Raw genomic sequence first — 24,649 nt, 5'->3', positions numbered from 1 at the left:
ACTTTTGGGGAATAGATAACCCACTCTTATGGTCAGTGTGACCTTTGTGGGGATGTAACCCGCCCTTGTGGTCAGTGTGACATTTGGGGGTGTAACCCACTCTTATGGTCAGTGTGACCTTTGGGAGGGGGGGGTGTAGCGCATTCGTATGGTCAGTGTGATCGTTGGGGTGGGGATAGCTGCACCAGGCATCAGGTCTGCCATGTCCTGTTTCTTCACTGCTTGGCATCAAGCTGAACGTCTCCTGAGGGCCCCTGGGGGCTCATTCTGCCACCTCGTTCGGGCCTAGGAGACCACCTTCTGGCTGCCTGGAGCATGGGCTCCAGCTGAGTCTCTGTGGGCCTCTTGGTCTCCTCAGGCTGTCCTAGGGTGAGACAGCAGCGTGGTGGGTAACTGGTGGTGGGAGGCCATCTTGGAGCACAAACGCTTGTCCTCTCCTCTGCCAGTCATTGACTTCCTGGCCCACAGCATCGTCTGGAGGGATCTGGTTTTAGTCCTGGTTTACAATGAGCCCCTGCGTATGGGGCAGTGGGAGCTGGATTTGGAGGTCAGAGTGGGTCACTAACCTCTCTGGTCTCAGTTTCCTCTAAATAAATGTGTAAAATTTGAGCCCTTTGCCCTTTCTCCCTTCAGTTCTGTGGCCCCCAGGTTCCCCAGAGGTGCGGTGTGGCAGCATTCGGTAAGTGGGCTGGAAGCACCATGTGCTTCCCCATTCCGCCCAGGCACAGCTTCTGCCTTGACTTTGTGTGTGATTCACCTATGTGGTTTTTGCAGAGTTGCTAGTTGAATTGTTGTCTGTCAGTCATGGAGAAGCCTTTGGTGGCCTCGCGGGTTCTCCATAGGAAGCACTCCCTTATGGCAGGACCTGAGGGGGAGCACACCCCCCATCTTGGCCTCAGTTGGCATTAGTAGCTTCCGACAAGCCGAGCAGAGCAGCCAGCTGTGTGGTGGTGTGGTCTCGTGTCTTTGGCCTAATGGCCATGCATTAATGCCTGAGTTTGGATTGGGCCAGGAGAGTCCATGTGACCTCAGGACTCCATCTGCGCCAGTGCGTGTCATCAGAGGTTGGCATGCCAAGGACCAGGAGGGGAGTTTTCTAGGACCGCCTTTCTCTGGATGCTCCCGTTTGAAGGGGATGTTACTCCAATTACCCATGGTCATTCCAAAGAGAGTCAGTCCACGAGTTCAAAGCAGTCTGTGACAAGCAAGGCCAGCGGTGCATGAATCAAGCTGAAGGCAAGGAGGCTGGCTCCCAGCAGGGGGCTACAGGACTCAAGGCTGCTGGACAGCCATCCAGGGTCTCCTGATGGCCCATATGGCTGTCGGTCATGGAACAAGTGTAAGGATCCCAATCCCACTTGACCCAAGAGGCAGCAGAATGATGTGGTGTTGGGGATCAGGCCCTGCTGTGCTGTTAACCTTGAGCATCAAGGCTGTATGGACCTGTAAAGATAGTGAAGTAAGATGAGGAGGGAAGAGGAGAAGGAGAGCAGATGGACCTTGTTCCATTGACAGATATGGGGGACCAGAGATGGCTCATCTCCTGGTGGATTTACAGGAAGCTAGGGATGAGATTATCCAGGAGCAGAGGTAGCGCTGGATCACAGATTGGACTGGGAAGGGGCTCCCTCACTCGTGGAAAGCCGAGGTTTTCAAAGGAGTTCCCAAGCCCTTTCAATCTTTGTACCTTGGCTTTGAGTAGACCTTCCCCATGACCTCAGTTCCCATGAGAGCAAATGCTCGTAAGACATATTTCTCATAAAGAAAACTTGATTGAGTTCACAACATTTCAGCATGAAAATGTTTAAAGTGTATAGTGTGGTCCAACCCCTGCCCCCTTAGCTAGAAGTGGTGGAGGTGCAGTGGGCCTGCAGCTGCCTCCACGTGGCTGCTTTAGAGCTTCCAGCCTGCAGATTGTAAGAAGGCCAAGCAAACATTCAGAGGGTAATTGCTCTTCCTTTAACCTGCCTGGATCTGGATCGCTGTCTAGAGTGGTGGTCCTGACGTGTGTGACCAGCGAGCCAGAGTTTGTGGGGGCTGCAGAGATGGTATCCTCCTTATAGCTCCAGCAGCCACGAAAACCCCAGCAATTTGGGACAAAGCTTTCCCCTCTGGAAGCAGAGTTCTACTGTGGCAAAGAGCTCAAAAGTCAAATAATTGAGTGGCAACATGAGCAAGCAAAGGAAGCAAAGCAAGCACAGCAGTCCGACTCTAGATTCCTTTTTGGGGGACAGAAAGGATCAAAGCATGGAACAGGAGGAAGACAACGAAGTCAGAACTCCTGCACCAAAAGCTTCCAAGAAAAATATGGACTGGTTAGAAGCCATGGAGGAGCTCAGGAAGGATTTTGAAAATTAAGTAAGAGAAGTGGAAGAAAAATTGGGAAGAGAAATGAGAATGATGCAAGAAAATCATGAAAAGAGAGTCAATAAGCTGACTGAAGAAAATAACACCTTAAAAAATAGATTAACTCAAATGGAAAAAGAGGCCCAAAAAGCCAATGAGGAGAAGAATGCCTTAAAAAGTCAAATTTGCCAGATGGAAAAAGAATCTCAAAAGCTCACTGAAGAGAATAATTCCTTCAGAATTAGATTGGAGCAAATGGAAACTAATGACTTTATGAGAAATCAAGATACTATTAAACAGACACAAACAAATGAAAAAGTAGAAGGCAATGTGAAATATCTCATTGGAAAAACTACTGACCTGGAAAATAGATCCAGGAGAGATAATTTTAAAATGATTGGACTACCTGAAAGCCATGATCAAAAAAAGAACCTAGAAATCATCCTTCAAGAAATTCTCAAGGAAAACTGCCCTGATATTTTAGAACCAGAGGGCAAAATAGAAATTGAAAGAATTCACCAATCACCTCTTGAAAAAGATCCCCAAAAGAAAACTCCTAGAAATATTATAGCCAGGTTCCAGAATTCCCAGATCAAGGAGAAAATATTACAAGCAACCAGGAAGAAACAGTTTGAATATTGTGGAAACACAATCAGGATAACACAGGATCTAGCAGCTTCTAGTTTAAGGGATGGAAGGGCCTGGAATATGATATTCTGGAGGTCAAAGGAGCTGGAATTAAAACCAAGATTCACCTGCCCAGCAAAACTGAGTATAATGTTTCAGGGGAAAATATGGTCATTCAGTGGAATAGAGGACTTTCAAGCATTCTTGCTAAGAAAACCAGAGCTGAACAGAAAATTTGACATTCAAATACAAGAAGCAAGAAATGCATGAGAAGGTAAACAGGGAAAAGAAATCATAAGTAACTTATCAAAGTTGAACTATTTGCATTCCTACATGGAAATACAATAATTGTAACTTATGAAAATTTTCTCAGTATGAGGAGTATTGAAGGGAATATAAATGTATATATTTATACATAGTTATGTGTGTCTATATAGGAGGGTATATGTGCATATAAAACATGTGAGTGTGTGTATATATGTGTACAGGTATACATAGACAGGGGCACAGGATCAATTGTATAGGATGGGATGATACTTAAAAGGTGAAATTGAGAGGTGAGAGAGGAATATAATGAGAGGAAATGGGGAGACACAGAATGAGGTAAATTATCTCATATAGAAGGGACAAAGGATAACTATTACAATGGAGGGGAAGAACAGGAAGGCAAAAGGGAATGGGTCAACCTTACTTTCATTGAATTTGGCTTAGGGAGGGAATGACATGCACACTAAATAGGGTATCTTGCCCTACAGGAAAGTAGGGGGGAAGGGGATAAGAGGGGGGATGATGGAGGGGAGGGCAGGTTGTGGGGAGGGTAGTTAGAAGCACACACTTTTGAAAAGGGACAGGATCAGAGTAGAGAATAGAACAAGTGGGGGGCAGGATAGGATGGAGGGAAATATAGTCAGTCTTTCACAATATATCCACTATGGAAATGTTTGCATAACTACACATGCAGATATTGAATTGATTATCTTCCCAGTAAGGGTAGGTGACGAGGGAGGAAAGGAAAGAATCTGGAATTCAAAGTTGTAAAATAAAATGTTTAAAAAATATATATTATTATTATTATTTTTTATGTGCAACTGGGAAATAAGATATACAGGCACTGGTCCATCTTGCCCTACGGAAAGTTGGAGGGGACACGGGGGAGGATAGAGGAGAGAGCAGATTGGGGGAGGGGGTATCCGGTGGGATCACTGTTTGGGGGGGTGGGTAGGGAAAAGATGGGGAGAAAATTTGTAACTCAAAGTCTTGGGGAAATGAATGATGTAAACTAAAAATAAACATAAAATTTAATTAAAAAGAAGTACATAGTATGGCCACACAAATTAGGGAGGCTCTGGTTTTGTTCTCATTGTAGTGCTTGAGAAGGCCTCAGGGAGTGGGCCGGGCTGTTGAATGAATTGTGTGGCTTCACATTCTCCTTTCTCCTCCCTCTGGGCAAACACAGGTCAGGCTCTGGCCTGACTCCTGCTTTGAAGAGCCGATGCCCTGACCCTTAGTAAGATACACTGTCTCAGGCATTTGCTTGCTAGCCAGCATGAGGGCTTTCTTTAACCAGAGCCTTTGAGGACACTTTGGCCTCCCAAGCCAATGCTTTTAAAGACACAGATCTTGGAGGCACCAATTCTGTTGTGCTTCACTCTTTTCCACTTGGAATCAGAAACATAAAGGGGCCTTGTAGACAGAGGGCTGTTTGAGTATTGCCTGTCTCCTGGCTTGTTAGGGACAAAAGAGGGGGCTGCCCAGGGGCCTGCCCTCTGGCAAGGAGCCTTTTTGTTGAGAAAAGAGGATGGTGGGAGACATAATAAATTTGGTGTCCTCACCACAGAGTTGTTGAGGATCAGTCTGTGGCCTTGGCTGATAGACGGTCATGGCATTATGTCATATACATGACAGCAGTGATGGTGTGATCTTGCTCAAGGGAGAGAGTATGGAATCAGAATGATTGGACCGTGGGCCCCAGGGGACAAACACGCACGCCCGGGAGCAGCCGGAATTTTTTCAGGCACATATGCTGTCAGGGTAACCTCCTAACTCAGGACACACCTTGTGAAAAATTATACTCTGTGTTGGAGAAGACGTGGGAAAATTAGGACATTAATACATCATCACTGGAGGGTGAACTAATCCAGCCATTCTGGAGAGCAGTTTGGAACTGTGCCTACCCCCTGACCCAACAATGCCACTGCTAGGTCTGCATCCAAAAGAGAGAATCAAAATGGGAAAAGGACCCACGTGAACAAAAATACTTATAGCAGCTCTTTTTGTGGTGGCCCAGGACTGGAGATTGGCGGGATACCCATCACCTGGGGAGTGGCTGAACAGGCTGTGGTGTATGCTGTGCTGTAAGAAGATCCTGGGAAGACTCATGTGAACTGATGCTGGGTGACGTGAGCAGAACCAGGGGAACATTGTGTACAATCTGTGACGACTGACTTTGATTGACTTAGCCCTTCTCTGCAATGCGATGGCCTAAGACAGCTCCAGACAACTCATGATGGAAAACGCCATCCACCTCCTGAGAAAGAACCATGGAGTGATTGCAGAGAGAAGCAGGCTAAACATGGCTGCACATGTGTAGCGTATATCAGATGCATGCCATCTTGGGCAAGAGAGAGGGAGGAGAATTTAGAACTCTAAATCGTATAAAAAATGAAAATTGACAGTATGTTTATAAAAAAAAGATTCCTCTGTGATGAAAATAGAGAAGGCTCTGGACATCAGGTCTGCAGCGATTTCGGGACACGTGGCTGTGAGCTTTCTCTCCCCAAGGCCTAAGCAGGCCTGCAGACCGCCCGATTCGCAGGGGAGAAGAGGAAGCTCCCATCCACTCTTCTACTAGAGAGGCCAATTCTAAAGTCTTTGCAAAAGCAAACCTGCTTCCTGCTGGCACCAGTCATGGGCATAAAGCTTAATGCCTACAAGGTCCAGGATATGATGGAGGGACGCTGCCCCAAGACAGCACTCCGCAGCTATAGATAGTGGCAACCTTGCCCAGTGAGGAGCCCTGGACACTGGTCTTTGGGTTGTGTGTGTTAGCCACAGGCCCAGAAAGGCCATCCCTTTTGAGCCTTTGATACATTTCACTCGAGGGTAGGAAACAGGCTTCCATTCACATCTTGCTATTCAAAAAGATGTACTCTTATTTTTTTTCCAGTGGTGTGAGGAAAAAGAGAAGGCTTAGGGAGCAAGACTGTCCTTCTTCGCCTGTGGCTCCATGACTAGGAAAACCACAAACTAACATTCTCTGTGGCATTTGGAGGGGGTTCTTCTGCAGTTTTAGCATGGAGACAGCGGGTCCTAGGGGGTATCTTGGTGGTTGGGTGCCCAGGTGAGCTTCTGTGTGAAGAAGGATGTCCAGGGTGTCCTTTTAAAGGTGGCAGAGGAGGGTTGTCATTCCCCAGTGACCTTTGTTCCTGACCTGCAATTTTATGTAAGAAGAGATTTTCGTCCTTCATCAAAGATCCATCCAGTAGCATTCTCAGTCTTAGCAAGAAGATGGAACTTTTCCACTTTGATAAGGGTCAGCGTTTATCTTGTAAATACACACTTTGTTTTACATGGAAACTGCAAATCTCAGGAATGTTACTATTTCTGAATGTTAGCTTTCTCTCCCCAGGCCTGGATCTGTTGTTCCCACTAATTTGTTTCAAGGAATTAAAACTGTCAACCCAGCATTTCGAGGTTATTCCCAACAGGTAAGTCGATCCTCCTGAGTTTTATCTGGTGATAGAAGCTTAGACTGACTTCCTCATAGAGAGTCATAGTAGGCAGTATTCTCTTGGGAAAAGCGTGTTACCAATGAGTCTTTGCAGTTTGTCCTTTGGATTTCAAGGTCACTGAAACAATTCTTTGGTTTTACTAAGGTTTGAATCCAGAGTATTATGTGGACAAAGTGGTTCTAGAGCAGAAGCAGCTTGAAGCTTCAGGACCAAGGGGGCAGGTGCTTAGTAGGCAGCTGGGTGTTTTTCTCCAAATCAGTACGCATCGGGAGACGGGGCAGTAGGACCATGGAAGGCTCAGGAGACCCCACGGCTGGAGCCAACCCAAGGGGGAGTTTTCTTGACTTTGTAAGACATTTCTCAGCATGTCAGTTTTTCCAAGCAAGAAGAGGCGTATGCCTCATATACCTCTGTTGTTCCAGAAGTGACTTCTCCCTTTGGACAAACAGGGCAAAAACACATGTGATAACCTGTATACGCCCATGTGTGATAAGAGATCTTCCAGATGCACTGTGTCTCCAGTGTTAGGAAATTCTGGTTTTACTTATTGCTGAAGTGGTGGTCTCAGTCAGCATTTATGAAGTACCTACTGTGTGCCAGGCACTCCTTGAACAGGGATCTTACATCAGGCACCACCGAGTGAGGCTTGCCCCAGAAGTGCCCAGAACTCCAGAGGGGCTTGTGCCACAAGGTCAGAGATTTTAGAGCAGGGCCCACACAAGCCGGTGGTGCTGCTGAGCATTTACTATGCGCTGGGAGCTCACAACAGCTCGGGCGAGGGGCTGCTAGGGTTATCGTGCCCATTTTACAGATGAGCAGACAGGGCAGTTTACAGTGACTGACACTGCACCTCTCCACCACTCTCTCTCTCTTCCTGTCCAGGATGCCCAGGAATTCCTCCGATGTTTAATGGACTTGCTTCATGAGGAGCTCAAAGAACAGGTCATGGAGACTGAGGATGGGGCCCCTGCAGGGCCGGGCGAGGAGAGCCTGGAGGAGAAGAGCCCGTCAGAGATGGACTTTCAGTCCTGTGAGTCGTGCGGGAGCAGTGACAAAGCCGAGAACGAGACGGGCTCCCGCGGTCTGATGGAGGACCACACAGAGACGGCCATGTTAATCCAGGAGGATGAGAACAGCCCCGGGACAGTGAAAGAGAAAGCTCTGTGTAACAAGGTGAACCCTAAGAGTCCCGAGGATGACTTGGAGAAGGACGCAGACACTTCGTCAGAGATGGCAGGCATTCTAAACAGCCAGGAAACCGTCAAAGTGCAGATACATGGCCGGCTCTCAGGTGAGTGCTGGGTGGCTCCTCCCTGGGGTCTGAAGGGATGAAGGGAGTGGTGCAGTGAGAGATGCTACCGGGGAGATTTACACATGCAGAGTGTCTGCTTTGAATGAATTTGGGAAGGGGTGGGATGTTTAGTGGGAACTACTGTGGGGTTAAGAGAAATCTGAGGTCTGTTAGCAGCCTCAGGGACCCCCGTGTCCCTGGGAGCAGCGATCCCGTGAGCGCTTGGCTCTGCATTTGCCTGCCCATCGATCCTTGTGCTGACTGAGGTCCACGGACAGACCCCGGAGAAGGTTCCAGCCTTGCCCTCGTCTGGATCTAGGCTCAGTGGCTCCTCTTGGAGCAGCTCTGAGCAGGGACTGGGCTTCTGTGGGTCAGCCTGTGGCCCTGGTGAGCGCTCCCACCAAAAGGGGAAGGTGGGTTGCTGTGAGGCCTCGCTAGGCATAGTGTGCCACTGTGCCCCTTGGGTGCTGTTGCCTGTTTGGTTCATCTCCCTAGGCCTAGCACAAGCCCACAGTGTACAGGTCCCTCAGCGACCCACTCATGTCACGTCCCTCTTCCCAGTGGCCTTGGATTGCTTCACAACACATGTGATTCCATCTAGGAATGGCCCTGGATGCTCATGCTGATGGCAGCAGCTTAGACCTGAGGGATGAGCCATCCTCAGAAACTTTTCTACTTGCCTCCTCCTTACCTCCACCTCTCCCTCCCTCCACCTCCTTCCCTCCCCATCCCATCTCTCTTGGATACAGGAGGCAGGATATGTTCGGCCTATGGCCCAGTGAGGCATTGATTGGTCATGCTTGACTTGAGCCCTCTTAATGAGTGACCTCTAAAAGGTTTGCCTGAGCTTTAGAGGAGAGTGCTTTTTGAGGGGTTTTGTCATGATTTCCTCCTTGTTATTTTGTGGTTCTTCCATGGACTGGCTCCTGAAGTCTTTCCTTCTTTTCTGAAGATTTGCCAGTTTGCTTATAACACAAACATTTACCGTTTCCAGAACATGCCCCAGAGAGTCACTCAAATGACCATCTCCCATCGAATGAAGGAGGCAATCCACGCTTGTCTGCCAGCCCTCCCAAATCGAGCTCCTTATGGCCAGGCGCAGTCTCTGGCCACAAAAGAGGTAAACATTGGCCATGTTACCGTATTCAAGGTCTACAGAAATGCTGACTTTTAACATGTCACACCGACAGCTGGGGGGCACCGCAGGACACAGAGCACTGGGCCTGGAGGTAGGCGACCTCATGTGTGTGTGTCCCCAGACAAGTCACCTACACTCGGTCTGCCTCAGTGCCCTCATCTGTAAAATGGGGTGGCCTGAGCATCCAGTGAGATCGTGTCATCCAGCACCTGGCACCTGCTGAGTGCTGAATGGACTCATCAGAGCCTGTGCTGTCTCGTCATGACGCTTGGAGAGCTTAGTGAAGGGAGGTGTCCGAGGTGTTCCTGCTGGTTCACAAGGGCTGACGTTTCTAGAGTTTACCCTACAAAAGCATTTCATTGGATCCTCAGAGTCACTCTGTTACGCTCATTTTACAGGTGGGGAAATTGAAGCAGGCTCGCGTCTCACCCAAGGTCTCAGTGAGTGGGTGAGGCCAGTCCCTGTGCTTTGTGCAACGGTGCCCCCTGGTGACTGAGTTGGTGGCAGGACTGGCTGAGAGCCTGTGTCTCGACTCGTGGGGGGCTGTTTGTCACCTCGTCTTGCAGATGGCACCTCCGTGTGCCTATGGCCATAATTCAGCCTTTTCCCCAAAGGCACGCTCTTGATTTGATCAGGGCTATGTGCAAGGTGCTGACATGGGTGGTCACCACTCTGCTCTGCTCCTAGCCCTGCCGGCCCCATCACCCAAGAGGAAGAAGCAGCAGAAGAGGTACAGGAGTGTCATCTCAGACATCTTCGATGGGACCATCGTGAGCTCGGTGCAGTGTCTGACTTGTGACCGGGTGAGTGCCACGAGTGGCCCCTCCTCAAGGAGCGCTAATGGGATGGGGCTATCTGGGAACTTGGGGCTGGTGCTGCTGTCATGGGGGTGGGGTTGGAATCTGGTGGTGGCTCAGAGATGGGGGTTCCCCTCCTCCCCTCCCCCAGACCTCTGGGGGAGATACCCCCACAGGACAGGCTCCCTCCTATTCCACTGTAGGAGTTTGGGGTTTAGTTCTTTTTGTTTCATTTTTGGTTTTTTTGTTTGTTTTTTGCTTTTTGGAGGACATTTGGGGTTAAGTGACTTGCCCAAGGTCACAGGGCTAGTGTTTGTGTTAAGTGTCTGAGGCTGGATTTGAACTCAGGTCTTCCTGACTCTGGGCCTAGTGCTCTGTGCAGTGTTGTTCACCTTATTTTTAAAGACAAGGCACATGAGGCCTGTAGCACCAATGCAATATTCACAGGATCATTGGCAACTGTAAATATGCCACCATAGTTCTCAATCTCAAAATATGACAGACTCTCCATAGAGAAGACAGAAGAAACAAAACCTTTATTCAGACACCAGAAAACCACATCCCAGCAGCAGGACATTGAATCCATCGTAGCAACATAGTTAATGCACCACAGTGCAGGAGAGAGCCACACTGTCCTTCAGCCTTCCCACAAACCAGCACTCACAAGCCTGGCTGGCTCCCTGGGTGTGTCCCCTCCTGCCCTCTCTCAGCTTCCTGTGGGCTCTGCTCCACCCTTCTGCAAACTGCTCCCACCCTAGGCTCCATGTGATTACATTCGGCCTATTAGGGGGCAGGGAAGGTCTTCAAATTCCCATTCCCATTACAAGGCCCCAAGAGGTGATTGGTGCCTTTCTCTCAGTCCCATAGAGAGTGATGGGAGAGCTAAGGTTGAGCCCAGATCTTCCAAGTTTGGTGCTTTTTTCATAGGGTACCCCACCCCCTTCATCCCTGCAGCCAGGTACATTCCTTGTCTGGCCAGCAGGTCTATGGGCGTTTTCCCATCTGCCATATTGTTGACTCCCGTGACTATATAACTCGTCATTCAGTAACATCAGGACATGGAAAAGGGGCCAGACACATGAAGAGAACTGTCTGACTTTCTCAGCTCCAGGTGTGAGCCCCCAGGAAACCTTCTTCCCAAAGAAGAAGAAGGTTGCTCTCTGGCCGGAGAGCGGTACTGAATGAACCAGCCCAATAGTGTGTCTGTTAGGGAACATCCACAAGACTAAGTGACATAAGAATTTCACATGAAAAGGGGCTCAGAGTTACTGTTCTTACACAGAATGCAGGAATTAGGAAGTACAAGCCCAGTCAGAAAGTGCCGAGGGTTGTTTGTGGAATTATGTCGTCCTCAAAGGGACCACTGACAAAGAGGGGGCATGTGCGTTTGTCTGTGTCCATGTGCGCGCGGCCATGTATGGTATGTGTATGCGTTTGTGTGTGACCGAGTGTGGTGTGTGTGTCCACATACCACACAGCAACTAAATTTAAAATATAAATGTTAACCTAATGGCAATAAGATTTAAGTAGAAAAATGGTACTAAGAGTGTACCAAACCTTACTTGAGTGGAATGGTGAAAAATCCTCGATTTTACAGCCCCAGAGATTGTTTAGGTGAATTCCAATGTGGAAAACATGATATCTGTATTACGTAGGCTTCTTTCAAAAACAAAGGTGACATTCTGTCCATCTCTTTGGAAAACTCGGTCCTCCTCTCTAAACCAGGTAAGGATAAGTAGAGGAAGAGAGCCATGACCAGTTCAGGGAACAGCGTGATAGAGAATTGTGTAAGAAGGCACAAGATGAGAACCGTGTTTGACATAGATCCTGGAGGATTCCTTAGAGTTAGGGAGAGTCACAGCAGCCACAAAACCGCGTCCCCAGGCCAGAGATACAGGTGGCTGATCTTTTCTGTGGCTTTAGAAGTGACCCTAGAGCCGGAAGGAAAGAGAAGAGCGCTGACATAGCAGACCGAGCTTTCTTGGACAAAGCCAGGGGGTGATGGCTTTGGCGGAGGAGCCCATGCAGCCTTCCTGGCAACCTTTGGGGAAGGAAAGCAAGAGAACGTAGGCTTTGGCATAGAAGAGGTTTAGATATAAAGCTGCTCAGAGAGCAAGGGGACATGCCCAGGCACTGATGCCTCCTTAGCGGGGAAGTCCCCAGGTGGGAGTGCTCAGCACCCAGCCAGACTGGTGCCCACCATGCTTGACAGGATGGACTGGCCAGAGATATTGGTGGAACTTAGACCTGCCTGACCCCAAGCCCAGCACTAGTCACTAGGCCGGAACGATCCGGTTGCTCCATGCAGGGCCACTCAGGGATTCCCTTGGTGTTGGAGAGTCTTTGCCCGCTTCTGAGGGCTTGCCCTTTGCTGGGGCAGGCCCAGTATGGAGCTGGAACTCCTCCTGACCAGGGGCAGTGGAAGCAGCTTGGACTTCTCAGAGACCCAGGTGAGGCTGCAGCTCCCTGCGTCCAGGAAATGGGGCTCCGTGAGGTGTTCTTACGAGGCCCAGCCCCAAGGGAGGAAGTCCATTGGCACTCCCTGCTTGCTCGCCCTAGGAGAGCCGTTGGCAGGGGAAGCTGGGTGGGATCCCATGACACATTTTGCCACTGCAGGTGTCGGTGACGCTTGAGACCTTCCAGGACCTGTCCCTGCCCATCCCTGGCAAGGAGGACCTGGCCCGGCTGCACTCAGCAAGCCACCCGACTGCCATGGTGAAGGCTGGCTCCTGTGGGGAGGCGTATGCGCCCCAAGGCTGGATCGCCCTGCTCATGGAATACTTGCGCAGGTACTTGCCTTTGTCGGCCGCGGGCTTTGTTCAGGCACCTCTTGCTTCTGCGTGACCAGCACCACACTTGCTGGCCCTTCTTTTTTCTGTCAATGACTTTCCAGGTTTGTTGTCTCCTGTGTCCCTAGCTGGTTTTGGGGTCCAGTAGTGACCTTGCAAGATTGTCTCGCCGCCTTTTTCGCCAGAGATGAGCTCAAAGGTAAGGCACCTTCCTCCCGTTTGTAGTAGGGAATGTGGGTGTGGGCAGCCTTTGGTTGGGGCAGGGGGTAGGGGGGAGGGCGGATGAATCCCTTTCTGGAGTAGCTGAGTTTTTAGACGGGGATGACAGAGAGACATCTTCATCAGGCTTTAACCCCAATCTGGGGTCAGACATGGAGAGGCGTGAGGCTGACCAAGCCTCTGGCGGTCTCTTCTGCTCCTGTCTGCCAAATGCCGCTGTGCCTTGTCTTTGCTTGGTGTCATTTAAACCGGGGAGGCTTTGCTGAGATTTGGGAGACAAACCAGCCTCTTTTTCAGGGAAACAGCTGTGGACGATTTTTAGATCTCATCCTTAACACTAAAAACATCACTCATTCCTTCTTATGCAGGTCGCTTGGCCGTTACTTTCAGGCCCCTTTCCATGACCCCATCCCTCCAGTGTGAGCCTTGCGTTCTTGTCTCTGTCCCCAGCTTTAGCCACCACCAAGCACAGCTTCCCTTAGGGCATCTCTGGCTACAAGGCAGTTTGGAGCTCATTTCTCTGCCTCTTCATTGCCTCCTCACTTCTGGTAGTCTGACTTCTGTCCCTGTTCCCAGTGCTGACTCTCAGGGTCCTCTCGAAGACAGCAAGGCCCACCTGCAAGCTGACAGGATCCCTCCTTCCTCCCCCAGTCACAGAATCTCAGGAGGTGCCTCCAAGGCCCATCCAGCACAGATCTACTTAACCCAATGGCTTCTTCTCAGCCGAGGGTTATTTTCCTTTGAGCCAGTCTAACTCCCTCACCCTGTGTCTCGTAGTTGGACTCTCTGTGGGGGGAAGTGTGTCTTAAAGGGTCCAACGTGTGCCATGCCCCTTCCCATGCTCTACCTGCTTGACAAGCCTTTCAGGTGAGCAGCCCTGCGTGCAGATCCCCAGCACGCAGCTTTGAAGCCCTCATCACCCTGGGGACCATGTCCTCTGGGCCTCCACCTTCCCCCTGCTCCTTACCTCATCTCCTAGCCTTGGGTGTCTGTGTCTCTGGCACTGACTGGAATCTCCCTGCCTAGCAGTGTGCTTCTAGCTTTTAGACAGTAGGAGTCCTGACTGTCCAGGCCAGGAGGCCCCGGCCCTCACACAGCCCTTCCTAGCACACAGGCCAGGATGGGTCCCTGGGCTATGTGGCCTCCCTCAGGTTCTTCTCTGCCCTGGCCTCAGTGGCTGTACAGGCTTCATCCTTCAGGGGTGTGGGAGACGCTGGAATAATTCACCATCGCACCCTGTGTTACTAAAGGAATGGGTGTGATTGTGCAGACGTTCAAAGCTTTTTCTGTCTACAGGTGACAACATGTACAGTTGTGAAAGATGCAAAAAGTAAGTGGATGAAGCCCTTTCTGGCCCTCAGAAAAGCCCCCAGCTTCAGAGGCAGGCAGGCGGGCACCAGGTCCTCAGCTTATGGGCTTGCAGGCAGGTGCTAGGTCCCTGAGTCTGGGTGGGTGCCTGGTCCCCAGCTTAAGGGGGGGGGCAGGTGCCAAGTCTGGAGGAGACCAAGGAGCTTTGCTGCGCTTATGGGCAGAGGGCCCCTGAGGTGGGAGGCCAGGAGGCGTGGGGCCCCAGGGAGAAGTCTGAGTAACTCCACAGGAGCAGTGACCTCTGATAATCTTGGTCCTGTACCCCCGGGAGACTGGCAGGAACGTGGGGCAGTCCAGTGGTTAAAGGATGGCCTCAGTCCGGCCCCACCACTGACCTGAACAGCAGAGCCTTGGACCTCACTGTGTACCGGGGCCTTTCCTAACCAGCTTTCTCCTTCTCTATTCAGATTGAGGAACGGAGTGAAGTTCTGTAAGGTGCAGAAGTTTCCTGAGGTGGGTGGTGCATTTCTGACTTGGTTCCTCATGCGGTAGCTGGCAGGGGGTCAGGGGAAGCGTCATGAGGGTGAACCGCCAGACACATGGTGGGTTCTCCCCACCCCCGCCCCAAGGGCAGATAGCCAGTGTGTAACCATGGTCACACGCGGCCTCCTCCTCTCCCTTGCAGATCCTGTGCATTCACCTGAAGAGGTTCAGGCACGAGCTCATGTTCTCCACCAAAATCAGCACCCACGTGTCTTTTCCTCTCGAGGGCCTCGATCTTCAGCCCTTCCTTGCCAAGGACAGCCCCACCCAGATTGTGACCTACGACCTGTTGTCAGTCATCTGTCACCATGGAACTGCAAGCAGTGAGTACATGGGCTTTGCCTCCGTCTTTGGTGGGTGTGAATGTGAATCTGGTCACTGCAGCCTCCCCTGCCCCATGATGGGCTGCCACATGCGAAAGCACAGCCGGCCTCTGTCAGCCGTGTTGTGCTATGTAGAATGACAGGGCTCTGCTCCTGGCCAGCCGAACCCTCTTGTTTTTAGATGTGTAGCCACTGTCATGGGGCCTGCCTTAAAAAGGGTGGCACACAGGGCAACACTGGCCCTAGAGTCGGGAACACCTGAGTTCAAATCTGACCTCAGACCTTGACACACTTACTTGCTGTGTGACCTTGGGCAAGTCACTTCACCCCAATTGCCCTGCCTTCCCTCCTCTAAAAAAAGAAGAAAAGGGTGGTGCAGCACCCTCTGCAGTGCACTTATTCAAAATGGACCAGAAACAGAAAAATGACTGCGCGTGGCTGCCACGATTTCAGCGGGTACCGCAAGCCATTAGAAATGAAAGGAGGATCTTGTTCACGTGGGCTAAAGGAGACCACTTTCATCAGACGGTCTCCGAGCCCGTGGTTTTCTGGCATGGGTACTGCGGCCCAGCAGGTGCGGGGACCTGTCAGATCCTGCCTGTTCTCAGGTCTCTGGCAGAGGTCACAACCTTCTGGCCCTCCTCTGTCCCAGGTCTGTCAGGGCTGGTGCTCGTGGCGTCTCACAGTCACCGGCCCCCACCCAAGGGAGACCCCACGCGTGGGCATGGTTGAAGGAGTCCTGGCTCGTTTCTTTGGTGCCAGGGGTGTGCCCGGCCCTGTGCTGAGCTCCGAGGTTGCGTTGGGAGGGGCCCCCCAAAGGTATCCAATGTGGGGTAGGGGCCGTGAAGTTGTATGCATAGCCAAGGGCACTCAGAGCAGAGTGGCTGGAGATTGCCAGCGGAAGCCTGGGGAGGTATTGGGCTCTGTGAGCAGAGGGGAGAGGCTGCAGATGGAAGTGGGAACTTTCTGCATGGCACAAGACCAGGACATGCCTTCCCATGTACAGAGACCTTTAGAACGTTCATCCTACGGATGGGAAGCAGAATCTGGATGGCACCAGAGGGACTCCGTCCCTTTGTCCAGAAATAAACAGGCCTCTTCTTCAGCTCCAGGGAGAAGGGGGGGGGGGGTAAGAGAGTGACCCATCCTGCAGATGAGAGAGTGGGGCCAACACCTTCAGGCCCAGAGTGCTAGAGGGGAAGCTCTGAGGTGGGGCGTGCCAGATGCCCGTAGTCCCTGCTGGCATCAGCAGGTGTTCAATGGCTAAACTTTGCCTGTGAGAGGGAGCCCCAGGCCCACCCCAGATCATTCTGGCGCTGGGCACCCAGTGAATGCAGGGCCGCTGCCCCTTCCCCAGCCTGGGTCGTCTGTCCAAGGGGCTGGGCAGCCCGCTCTTGACTTTCAGAGACTCACAGACCAGAAAGGGCATCTTGTTCAGTCTTTCCAGGGCAGGCAGGTGTCAAGCCGCATCCTGGGGGGAAGGGGGTGGTGTCCACACCTGCCCCCACTGGCTCTCCCACCTGTGCGTGCCAACCTGCTTCTTCCTGACCCTTCCAGGCGGACACTACATCGCCTACTGCCGCAACAATCTCAATACCCGGTGGTACGAGTTCGACGATCAGAGCGTGACTGAAGTCTCAGAAGCGACTGTGCAGAACGCAGAAGCTTACGTGCTTTTCTACAGGTAAGAAAAGGGTACCCTCCGAGAAGCTTGGCGGATCCTGCCTTTCCCACCACGCTAACCCTACGGTGCCACCAGGCACCCAGGCTAGGCTTGGCCCAGGGGCTCGGGGGCTCAGGAGTGGGAAGAGGGGCTGTCCCATGTGGGGCCGGGTCCTCACAGGCACGTCCAGTGTGGTAGGCAAGCCGAGGCTGCAGGGAGACCCCGAGGGGCCGCAGCTGCCTGAAGGGGGGAGAAACTGGCTAACAGCAAAGGAGAGAGCCCCAGGACGAGCATTTATGAAGCACCTGCTGTGTGCCAGGCCCCCAGCTAAGCGCCGGGAGGGAGGTGCCGACACCACCCCCATTTTGCAGAGGGGGATGCCTGCCTTGGGGCCCAGCCCGGCTCCACCCCCTGACGTCCCCTCGCCCTGCCTGAGGCAGCCTCCCAGAGGGGCATGTCCTGCCCAAGGGCACGCCCACGGCCTGCAGTCGGGGGTGGGGGGCCCTGAGTGCGTGCACACGCTCATGGCACCCCCTCATCTCTGGTGGATGGGGCACGATAGAAAGGCCCTACGCCCACCCCTCTACCCAGTGGTGTCCACACTGGCCAGGGCTCCGTGATGCCCTGCCCTATAGCCCCTGCCCGGAATTCTCTCAGCGGAGGTCTTCTCCCTTTTGTGGCTTTGGGAGGCCCACCCATGTGCACAGGGGGCGGTAGGGAAGGTGGGTGGGTAGAGAGAGCATGGAGGGCTGCCTGCTTTGCACTTTCATGCACATAGATGTTTGTGAAGCACTTCAGCAGGACCCTGTGAGGTCAGAGCTCCTGTCCCCTTTTGCAGATGAGGAAACTGAGGCAGGCAGTAAGTTAGGCTGCATTTAAACGCCGGGCAGTGCTCTGTGCCCCCTGGTGGCTGGTTTTGGAGAGGAGGAGACTGAGGTTCAGGGTGACTGGGGCCCGTTCAGGAAGCACGTGTGTCCACAGGAAGAGCAGCGAGGAAGCTCAGAAGGAGAGGAGGCGTGTGTCCAACCTGCTGAATATGATGGAGCCGAGTCTGCTGCAGTTCTACGTCTCCCGGCAGTGGCTGAACAAGTTCAAGACCTTCGCCGAGCCCGGCCCCATCTCCAACCATGACTTCCTTTGTGTTCACGGAGGTAAGGAGGCAGGGCGGGGCCTCTCTTGGGGGCGCAGGTGCCTTCCCTCCCCATGACCCAGGCTCCCTGTCCTCTCAGGTGTCCCCCCACACAAAGCCGGCTACATCGAGGACCTCGTGGTGATGCTTCCTCAGCACATCTGGGATAATTTATACAGCAGGTACCTGCCTCCCTGGCCTTGTGATGGGGACCCGAGGCTGGGAACCCCAGGAAACAGATCCTGGAGGGGGAGGTGTCAGTGAGCCCTCCACGTCTTTTCTCCTTCAGTCCCTTGTCAGGCCCAGCCTCAAGCCCCTAGATTCAGAGCAGACCCAAAGAAGGCTTAGCTGGGTTTGGTCTCCTTATTATGAAATAGGACAGCTATTTTTGGAAAGTTTACTTATATATTTTCCATATTGCAGCTAATTCAGTATTTTTAGGAATTTTTATCAAAGTCATTAAGTAGAATGAAAATGAGGCAGATCCCAAAGCAAAGAATCTGCGACTGCCTCGTGTGGCTCGAACTCGGCCACACAGTCACATGGGTGACACCCCATGTCAGCAGTGCTTGGCTTGCAGACTGTTGCCTGGTCCTTAAGCCTTTGCTCCTGCTCCCTAAAGGGACCTGGGAAGAATCTGCTGCAAACAGGGGCAGCACACTGGAGTCATGGGGTGCAGATGAGGCAGGAGCCCTGGGCCGAGTAGGGCTTGGGGACATCTTCCCACTGATGGAAATTAGGGCATCCAAGTGACGGCGCCAGATTGGGGTGTGTGTAGGGGGCGTTTCACAGGTGTTAACGGTGCCATCCCTTGTGGTCCAGGTATGGGGGAGGACCAGCCGTCAACCACCTGTATGTGTGTCACACCTGCCAGATAGAAGCTGAGAAAGTGGAGAAAAGAAGAAAGACAGAACTGGACACGTTCATTCGGGTAAAGGGCCACTCCTGTCTCCCCCGTTTCTCTGGAGTCTGAGCCCAGGGGCCCTGCTCTGGCGCCTGCCGCGGCCTCTTTGTCCATGAGGTCCGAGCTGTTCTGTCACTGTGAAAAAGCTGTGCAGTTGGGGCTTCCCCCACCCACATCTCGTCACTTGGAAGTGACTTGGAGACCACGTTTCCTCTTTAGGCGGCTGGTGTTCTAACCTAGACCTTCCTCTGACCCCCGCTGACCTAGAAGGGGAGGATGGAGCCACCCTGCTCACCAAGGCCACGGAGGTCCTGGGGCTGGGGGGAAGGGAGCATCCTCATAAGGAGAGGCCTTCATGGTCCCCATCGTGGCCGTCCAGGGATGTGCCTGCCATGGCATGGCTCCATCCAGGCCCATTTGAGACTGTTGGCGAAGCACGCCTGCATCCTTCAGCCCTCTTGTGCTTCAGTGCTGTTGTCTACCTCCTCCTGAGACTGCGATGGGATGCACTGTGTGAAACACATAGACTTCCAGTATGCCAGAGGTCCCCGAGGCACATCCAGAGGAGCTTACTAAATGCTCCTTGTAGTGAACTGCATTTAACCCAGCCTTTGGGGGTGACTTTTGGTGATACTTCATTTCAGTTCCTGTATTAAGCTCTTGCTGTTTGAAATGTAAGAGTTAGGGCCTTGAGATGTCGGTCTTTTCACTGATAAAGACAGGGCTTCAGAGTGGGATAGGCTGGACCGCCAGGAAGTGACAGAGCAGGGGTGAGGGAGTTGATGCTTAGACCTGCCGAGTCGGGGATAGACTTGTCGAGGCAGGCAGCCCGCCCAGCAGTAATCGCCATGGTCTAGGCACGAGGAGAGGAGGGGGCTGCTGGGGAGATGTTGGAAGGCAGAAATGACGATATTTGATGATGGGTGGGACTTGCAGGGTGAGTAGGAGGCAGGGGGCTGTGAATCTGCGTGATGTAAAGGGTGAGGATGGAGAAAGAGAGAAGGATTTGGGGAGAAAAAGTGAGGCTCGCTGGGGCGGCTAGGTGGCGCAGTGAATAGAGCACCAGCCCTGGAGTCAGGAGGACCTGAGTTCAAATCCAGTCTCAGACACTTAACACGTACTAGCCCTATGACCTTGGACAAGCCACTTAACCCCGATTGCCCTGCATTCCCCCCTCCAAAAAGCAAGAAAAAAAGTGAGGCTGGCATTGGAGATGCCTAGGGCAGAGCCTTGGCTGCACCCGGAGACTGGAAGAGGGAGGCCAGTGTCCAGGGGCGACAGGGGTGAGCAGCAGATATTTCAGAAGCCAGGAAGGCTGTGGAGACCAAGGACGTGAACTGAGACATGGACAGCGAGGAGGCTGGAGGGGCTCAAGTGACGGGGGAGGGGAGAGGAGAAGGGAATAGAGTGGGGCTGAGGGTGGCCTTTGGAGCCTTCATGTTTCTCCCTTCCAGCTTAACCGGGCCTTCCAGGAGGAGGAGTCGCCAGCTGCATTTTTCTGCATCAGCATGCAGTGGTTCAGAGAGTGGGAAGGGTTTGTGAAAGGGAAAGATGGAGGTGAGTGGCTGGTGAGACGCAGGCCCTCAGCTTCCCTTGGGGTCCCTCTTGGTCTCCCCAGTTCCAAGCTTTGTTCTCCAGAAGTCTGGGAGCCAGGAGGCCCTTGTCCCACTGTCAGGGAAAACCCAGGCTCATCAAAGTCCCCAAGTCAAAGGTCTGAGTTTCCTAACCCCTGGAGAGAACCTCGGGGCATCCTAGGTCATTGAAGCTTTCAGAGTCCCAGCCAGAGTGTTGGATGAGCAAAAAGTGACCAGCTGTCCAGATATGAACTTGACCAGGTGTCAGAGACAGGCAGGAGGCTCCCTGTAAGACCTGGGGATGGGTTGGAGCAGATGCCCATTGATGGGGTAAAGGTTGGGAAAATTGGGAGGCATGAGTATAATGAGTTTGATTGTGCCGGAGGAACAGCTGCCCAAGGGGGATTCAGGAAAAGCCCCAGAGAGCCCATGATAATTCTGAGGAAAGGACAAGGAAACTGTCCTGGGGGAGAGCACAAGGGCAGCCACCATCACCCATGGCCCTTGGTCCAGAGGAGGAGCTCCCCCTGGAAGGGTGGCCTGTCTAATCCTGCCCCTCCAGAAAGGAAATATGTCCAAACAGGCTTCAGGCAGGGTCCTTCTGAAGCAGCAGCAAAACACATCTGGACTCACCCCCCCCCCTCCAGAATAAGGAGGGGAAAGCCCCAACTGGAGGTATTTGGGACTCTTGGTCTGCCTGAAAGTTGAGTTAGTCAACTCAGGAGCTAAGCTCCTCCAGTCACCCCAAGGGAGGACTTGGGGTTGCTTGACTCAAGTCCACAGGACTCTTCTCTGCCCCATCTAGTGTCTGTGCTTGTCTGGCAGGCTGTTTTTTAGTAATGTGGGATTTTAAAACTGTCTGGTGTCTTTGCACTTGGGGACAGCTGGCTGGATCCTAATCGAAGGGAGGATTGCCCTTTTCCATTCTCCCTCAGCCTGGCCCTGGCCCTCTGCTACCCTCGTTTCTCATTCTGTAGTAACAATCTCTGGAATTTAGTGGGAGCCTCCCCCACCAGGTAATCCTGCCAAGCCCTCAGACGGTCTCAGGTTTCTATCAGATCCCATGCTGAGCTTTCATAGCCCCTGTTTGAACCGTGGAACTTGAGTCAGGTGGAAGAATACAGGAATCTTGGGAATCTGTGGACACAGTTACTGTCTTAGCTCTGAGCCCCCTGGCCCTAACATGCTGGACTTGCCTTCCAGCCCCGGGTCCACCATCTGTGCTCCCATTAATGATGCATCTTCATTATGGCTCCCAAGATACCCACTTCCTTAGCCTTAAAAGCCTGTGTGTTCTCACTGACATCATTGTAGAGCACAGAGCTGCATCCCAGGGAGGCTGCTGCTTGGATCTGGGACCCCTTTAGAGCCCCCCACTTCACAGAGCTGCTGAGAGGGTTGCATCAGTGCGTAACTGTGAAAGCACCACGTGTGCTCATGGCTCCCCAGCCGCGATGCCCCTTCTAGCTAGCCTTTGTCCCGAGGGAGGTCAGAAGTGAGGCCGTGTAGACTTCAGCCATGTGATGGCTGTTAATCTAGTACAGATCTACCCTGGTCCTTCTGATGATCACATTTGACCTTTTTCCTTCTGTGCTCTAGATCCTCCGGGTCCCATTGATAACACTAAGATTGCTATCAGCAAGGGTTGTAGTGTCGTCCTCAAACAAGGTAAGCTGAGCAGTGTGCACCCACACACCTGTCTGCCTTGGGTTCCTTATTCCCATGTGGCTTTTGTCAGGGTTGTCATTTTTTGGAAAGTTGTGACATTTCAGTAAGAAGAAAGGCTGCTTCACAATGAGAGGGTCACAGGATGGATCTCTCTCTCCCCTGATCTTCTTCCTAGGCCTCATAGGGTGGGTGGATGGACAGAAGGAACGATGGGTGGAGGGACAGATGGCTGGATAGACAGACAGATGGTTGGTTGGTCATGTGGAAGGTTGGGTGGGTGGGTGGATGGACAACGTCTTCAAGAGTCAGCTTCTCTTACCCTCTTCTCTAGCCTTTCTTCAAGGTGGCCTGAGGGGTATTAGATGATAAATATCCACAAAGCAATTTCATCTCCCCTCTGTAGGGCATTGGAGACAGAGGAACAGGGTCAGAATGCGGGTGGAAAGTGTTGGAGAAGGAGGGAAGATCAGAGGCTTCTTTACCCTCTGTGTGATTTTTTTTGTTTGTTTTCAGAAGATGTGGGTTTTAAATTTGTTGGATGGACCCCCCCCCTCCCTCCACTGTCTCCCTCCCCCACTTCCCCTTTTCTCCCTGAAATTGGTCGGATATGATGTCATAGACAATAAGTCTAACCCAATAAGGGTTGTGCTTGTCTGAAGCATGGGGGAGCCCAGCCATGGAGGCCCCTTGGGGTGGTTTCCAGGTTATCTCCTATCTGTAGAGCCCAGGGCAGGGCTAGATGATGCCTGACACTGTGATCTGTGTGTGTGCTCCTTCCCCAGGGGCAGATTCAGGGCAAATTTCTGAAGAAACGTGGAATTTCCTTCAGTCCATCTATGGTGGAGGGCCAGAGGTTATTTTGCGCCCACCCGTCGCCCCTGTTGACCCTGATGTGCTGCAAACGGAGGAGAAGATTGAAGTAGAGACTCGGGCCCTCTGACCTTGACAACTCGGATCATGACATCCATGGGGAATCCTTCCCACTTGCACAAAGAAAAAACCATTCCTGAAAGCATGTTTGTTTTCTTGCTTTTTTTTTTTTTACCTTCCCCCCTTCTTCCTCCTCACTGGGCATTACAGTTGTGGATGAGTATGTTGTGACTTGGCATCTGCTATAGGTGATGATTTTAATGCTAAATAATTTACTGTGAAATCTTTGAAAGGGATGAGCTCTGTTTCTTGAGATTGTTCAATCAGCGGACAGTAGGTCATTGATCTTTTTTACGACATGTAAACCAATAGTATCCTTTGTAGACTTGTAAAATAAAATGGCTTTTAAATGTTTTTCAAACCCTTATCCCGTGACTCTGACCCCATGTGGAGCGTTCTGCCAAGGACGCTTGTTGGGATGGACTCTGTGGGGGGCCCCTTTACATTGATCAGAAGGTCAGACCTGCAGCATTTGTGTGAATTTCCCAAAACTCAGGAAAAGTATCCCCTTCCCCCTTTTTTTGGCACTGTGGTACAGACAGGTGTGGCCCATGAAAACTTCAACCACACTTTCTCATTGGGATGGATCAAGTATGTAATTGGTTTGGATGGATTTGTTGGCAGATGTAATTTATTGCTTGTACGTTGTCAATGTTAAAATGTCAATCCTTATGAGCCCAGAGAACATTTCATTTGTGTTGGTGGCTGTCAAATCTCTAGCGAGTTTTAGGTACTTTTCTTTTGAGAGCATGCAGTCTGTAATATGCATCAATAACCCTGGTCACCCTGAAGAGCTCTTGGAGACGTTTTTTGTCAAATGCATCAACATTCCTTCTGAATGATATTCTGCCCCACTCTCCGCGGCATGACTACGTGCGAACGTCCGATGGCGCTGGTTGGGATTTTGGGGGGAGGGACCACTTGTTGCTGCTACAGCTCAAGCAATGTTCTGAACCAGCTCAATAAAGTGATTTTTAAGAACAGTCTGAAGATTTGTGAATGTTCCTGGGTGGGTTTGTGCTTGGCACAAGGTCCTTGGGCACACGAAGAGGAGAAAATGAAAAGTTGATTTCCTGGGGGAGGCTTGTGGGGATCCAGAGCTCTCACACAGGTCATGGCATGAGAAGGTGCTGTGCACAAGGGGCGAGGAGGGCAGGGCTGTGGGACCCTGAGCAACTTTCTCCAAGGGGTTCTTCACTGTGAGAGGCCTTCCCACCTCCATTGGAAGACCTCTGGGAAGGGAGTGAAGGTGGCCAATGGCTTCTTGGGGGTCAGACCTTCAGAAATTTCAGGACTGCTTTCAAGTTCCCCCTAAGTCTTCTCCAAATGAAATATCTCCAGTTCCACACAGCATAGGCATGGGCTCTTCACCACCTCCGATAGCACCCTTCCTAAATAGGGGCTTCCCCTAAAAAAAAATGCATTGTTTACTTATGAAGGGTTTCCCAGGTGCTGGGGTTTCGATGACCAGACCTCACTAATTTTGTGGACCGTTCGATCCTATCCAGGCCAGATCTGCCTCTTTCTGAAGACTTGTCAAGAACTGCTGAGTTTCACTTTGATGGGTCCATCAGGATGGCCATTGTTGGCTCTGCCTCCCTCAAATAGGTGGAAGATGTGACCTGTGCCCTTCCCTGTTGTCTTGGAGCCATCGATGGCTGTTCTCTCA

General features: G+C 51.8%; 1 protein-coding gene across 1 annotated transcript in view; it reads left to right on the top strand.

Annotated features, from left to right (window-relative positions):
• Window positions 1–23,963, top strand: part of USP33 (ubiquitin specific peptidase 33) — a 56,103-nt gene extending 32,140 nt beyond the window's left edge. Inside the window, exons 8-26 of the mRNA XM_069102250.1 lie at window positions 290–348; window positions 447–518; window positions 649–679; window positions 6,602–6,680; window positions 7,587–7,995; window positions 8,990–9,115; window positions 9,821–9,936; window positions 12,547–12,719; window positions 12,848–12,918; window positions 14,235–14,268; window positions 14,714–14,759; window positions 14,932–15,112; window positions 16,670–16,796; window positions 17,757–17,926; window positions 18,005–18,086; window positions 18,727–18,835; window positions 20,263–20,365; window positions 21,982–22,050; window positions 22,833–23,963. Coding sequence (XP_068958351.1) covers window positions 290–348; window positions 447–518; window positions 649–679; window positions 6,602–6,680; window positions 7,587–7,995; window positions 8,990–9,115; window positions 9,821–9,936; window positions 12,547–12,719; window positions 12,848–12,918; window positions 14,235–14,268; window positions 14,714–14,759; window positions 14,932–15,112; window positions 16,670–16,796; window positions 17,757–17,926; window positions 18,005–18,086; window positions 18,727–18,835; window positions 20,263–20,365; window positions 21,982–22,050; window positions 22,833–22,990 — 2,215 coding nt within the window. The 3' untranslated portion in view covers window positions 22,991–23,963. The remainder of the gene's footprint in view (window positions 1–289; window positions 349–446; window positions 519–648; window positions 680–6,601; window positions 6,681–7,586; window positions 7,996–8,989; window positions 9,116–9,820; window positions 9,937–12,546; window positions 12,720–12,847; window positions 12,919–14,234; window positions 14,269–14,713; window positions 14,760–14,931; window positions 15,113–16,669; window positions 16,797–17,756; window positions 17,927–18,004; window positions 18,087–18,726; window positions 18,836–20,262; window positions 20,366–21,981; window positions 22,051–22,832) is intronic.
• Window positions 23,964–24,649: the final 686 nt, after the last annotated feature.

Source organism: Petaurus breviceps, unplaced genomic scaffold (assembly GCF_028583685.1).
Source record: "Petaurus breviceps papuanus isolate PSGF00001 unplaced genomic scaffold, PetGlider_PUasm1.0 545, whole genome shotgun sequence".
NCBI lineage: Eukaryota > Metazoa > Chordata > Mammalia > Diprotodontia > Petauridae > Petaurus > Petaurus breviceps.
This window is presented reverse-complemented; position numbering and strand designations above follow the sequence as displayed.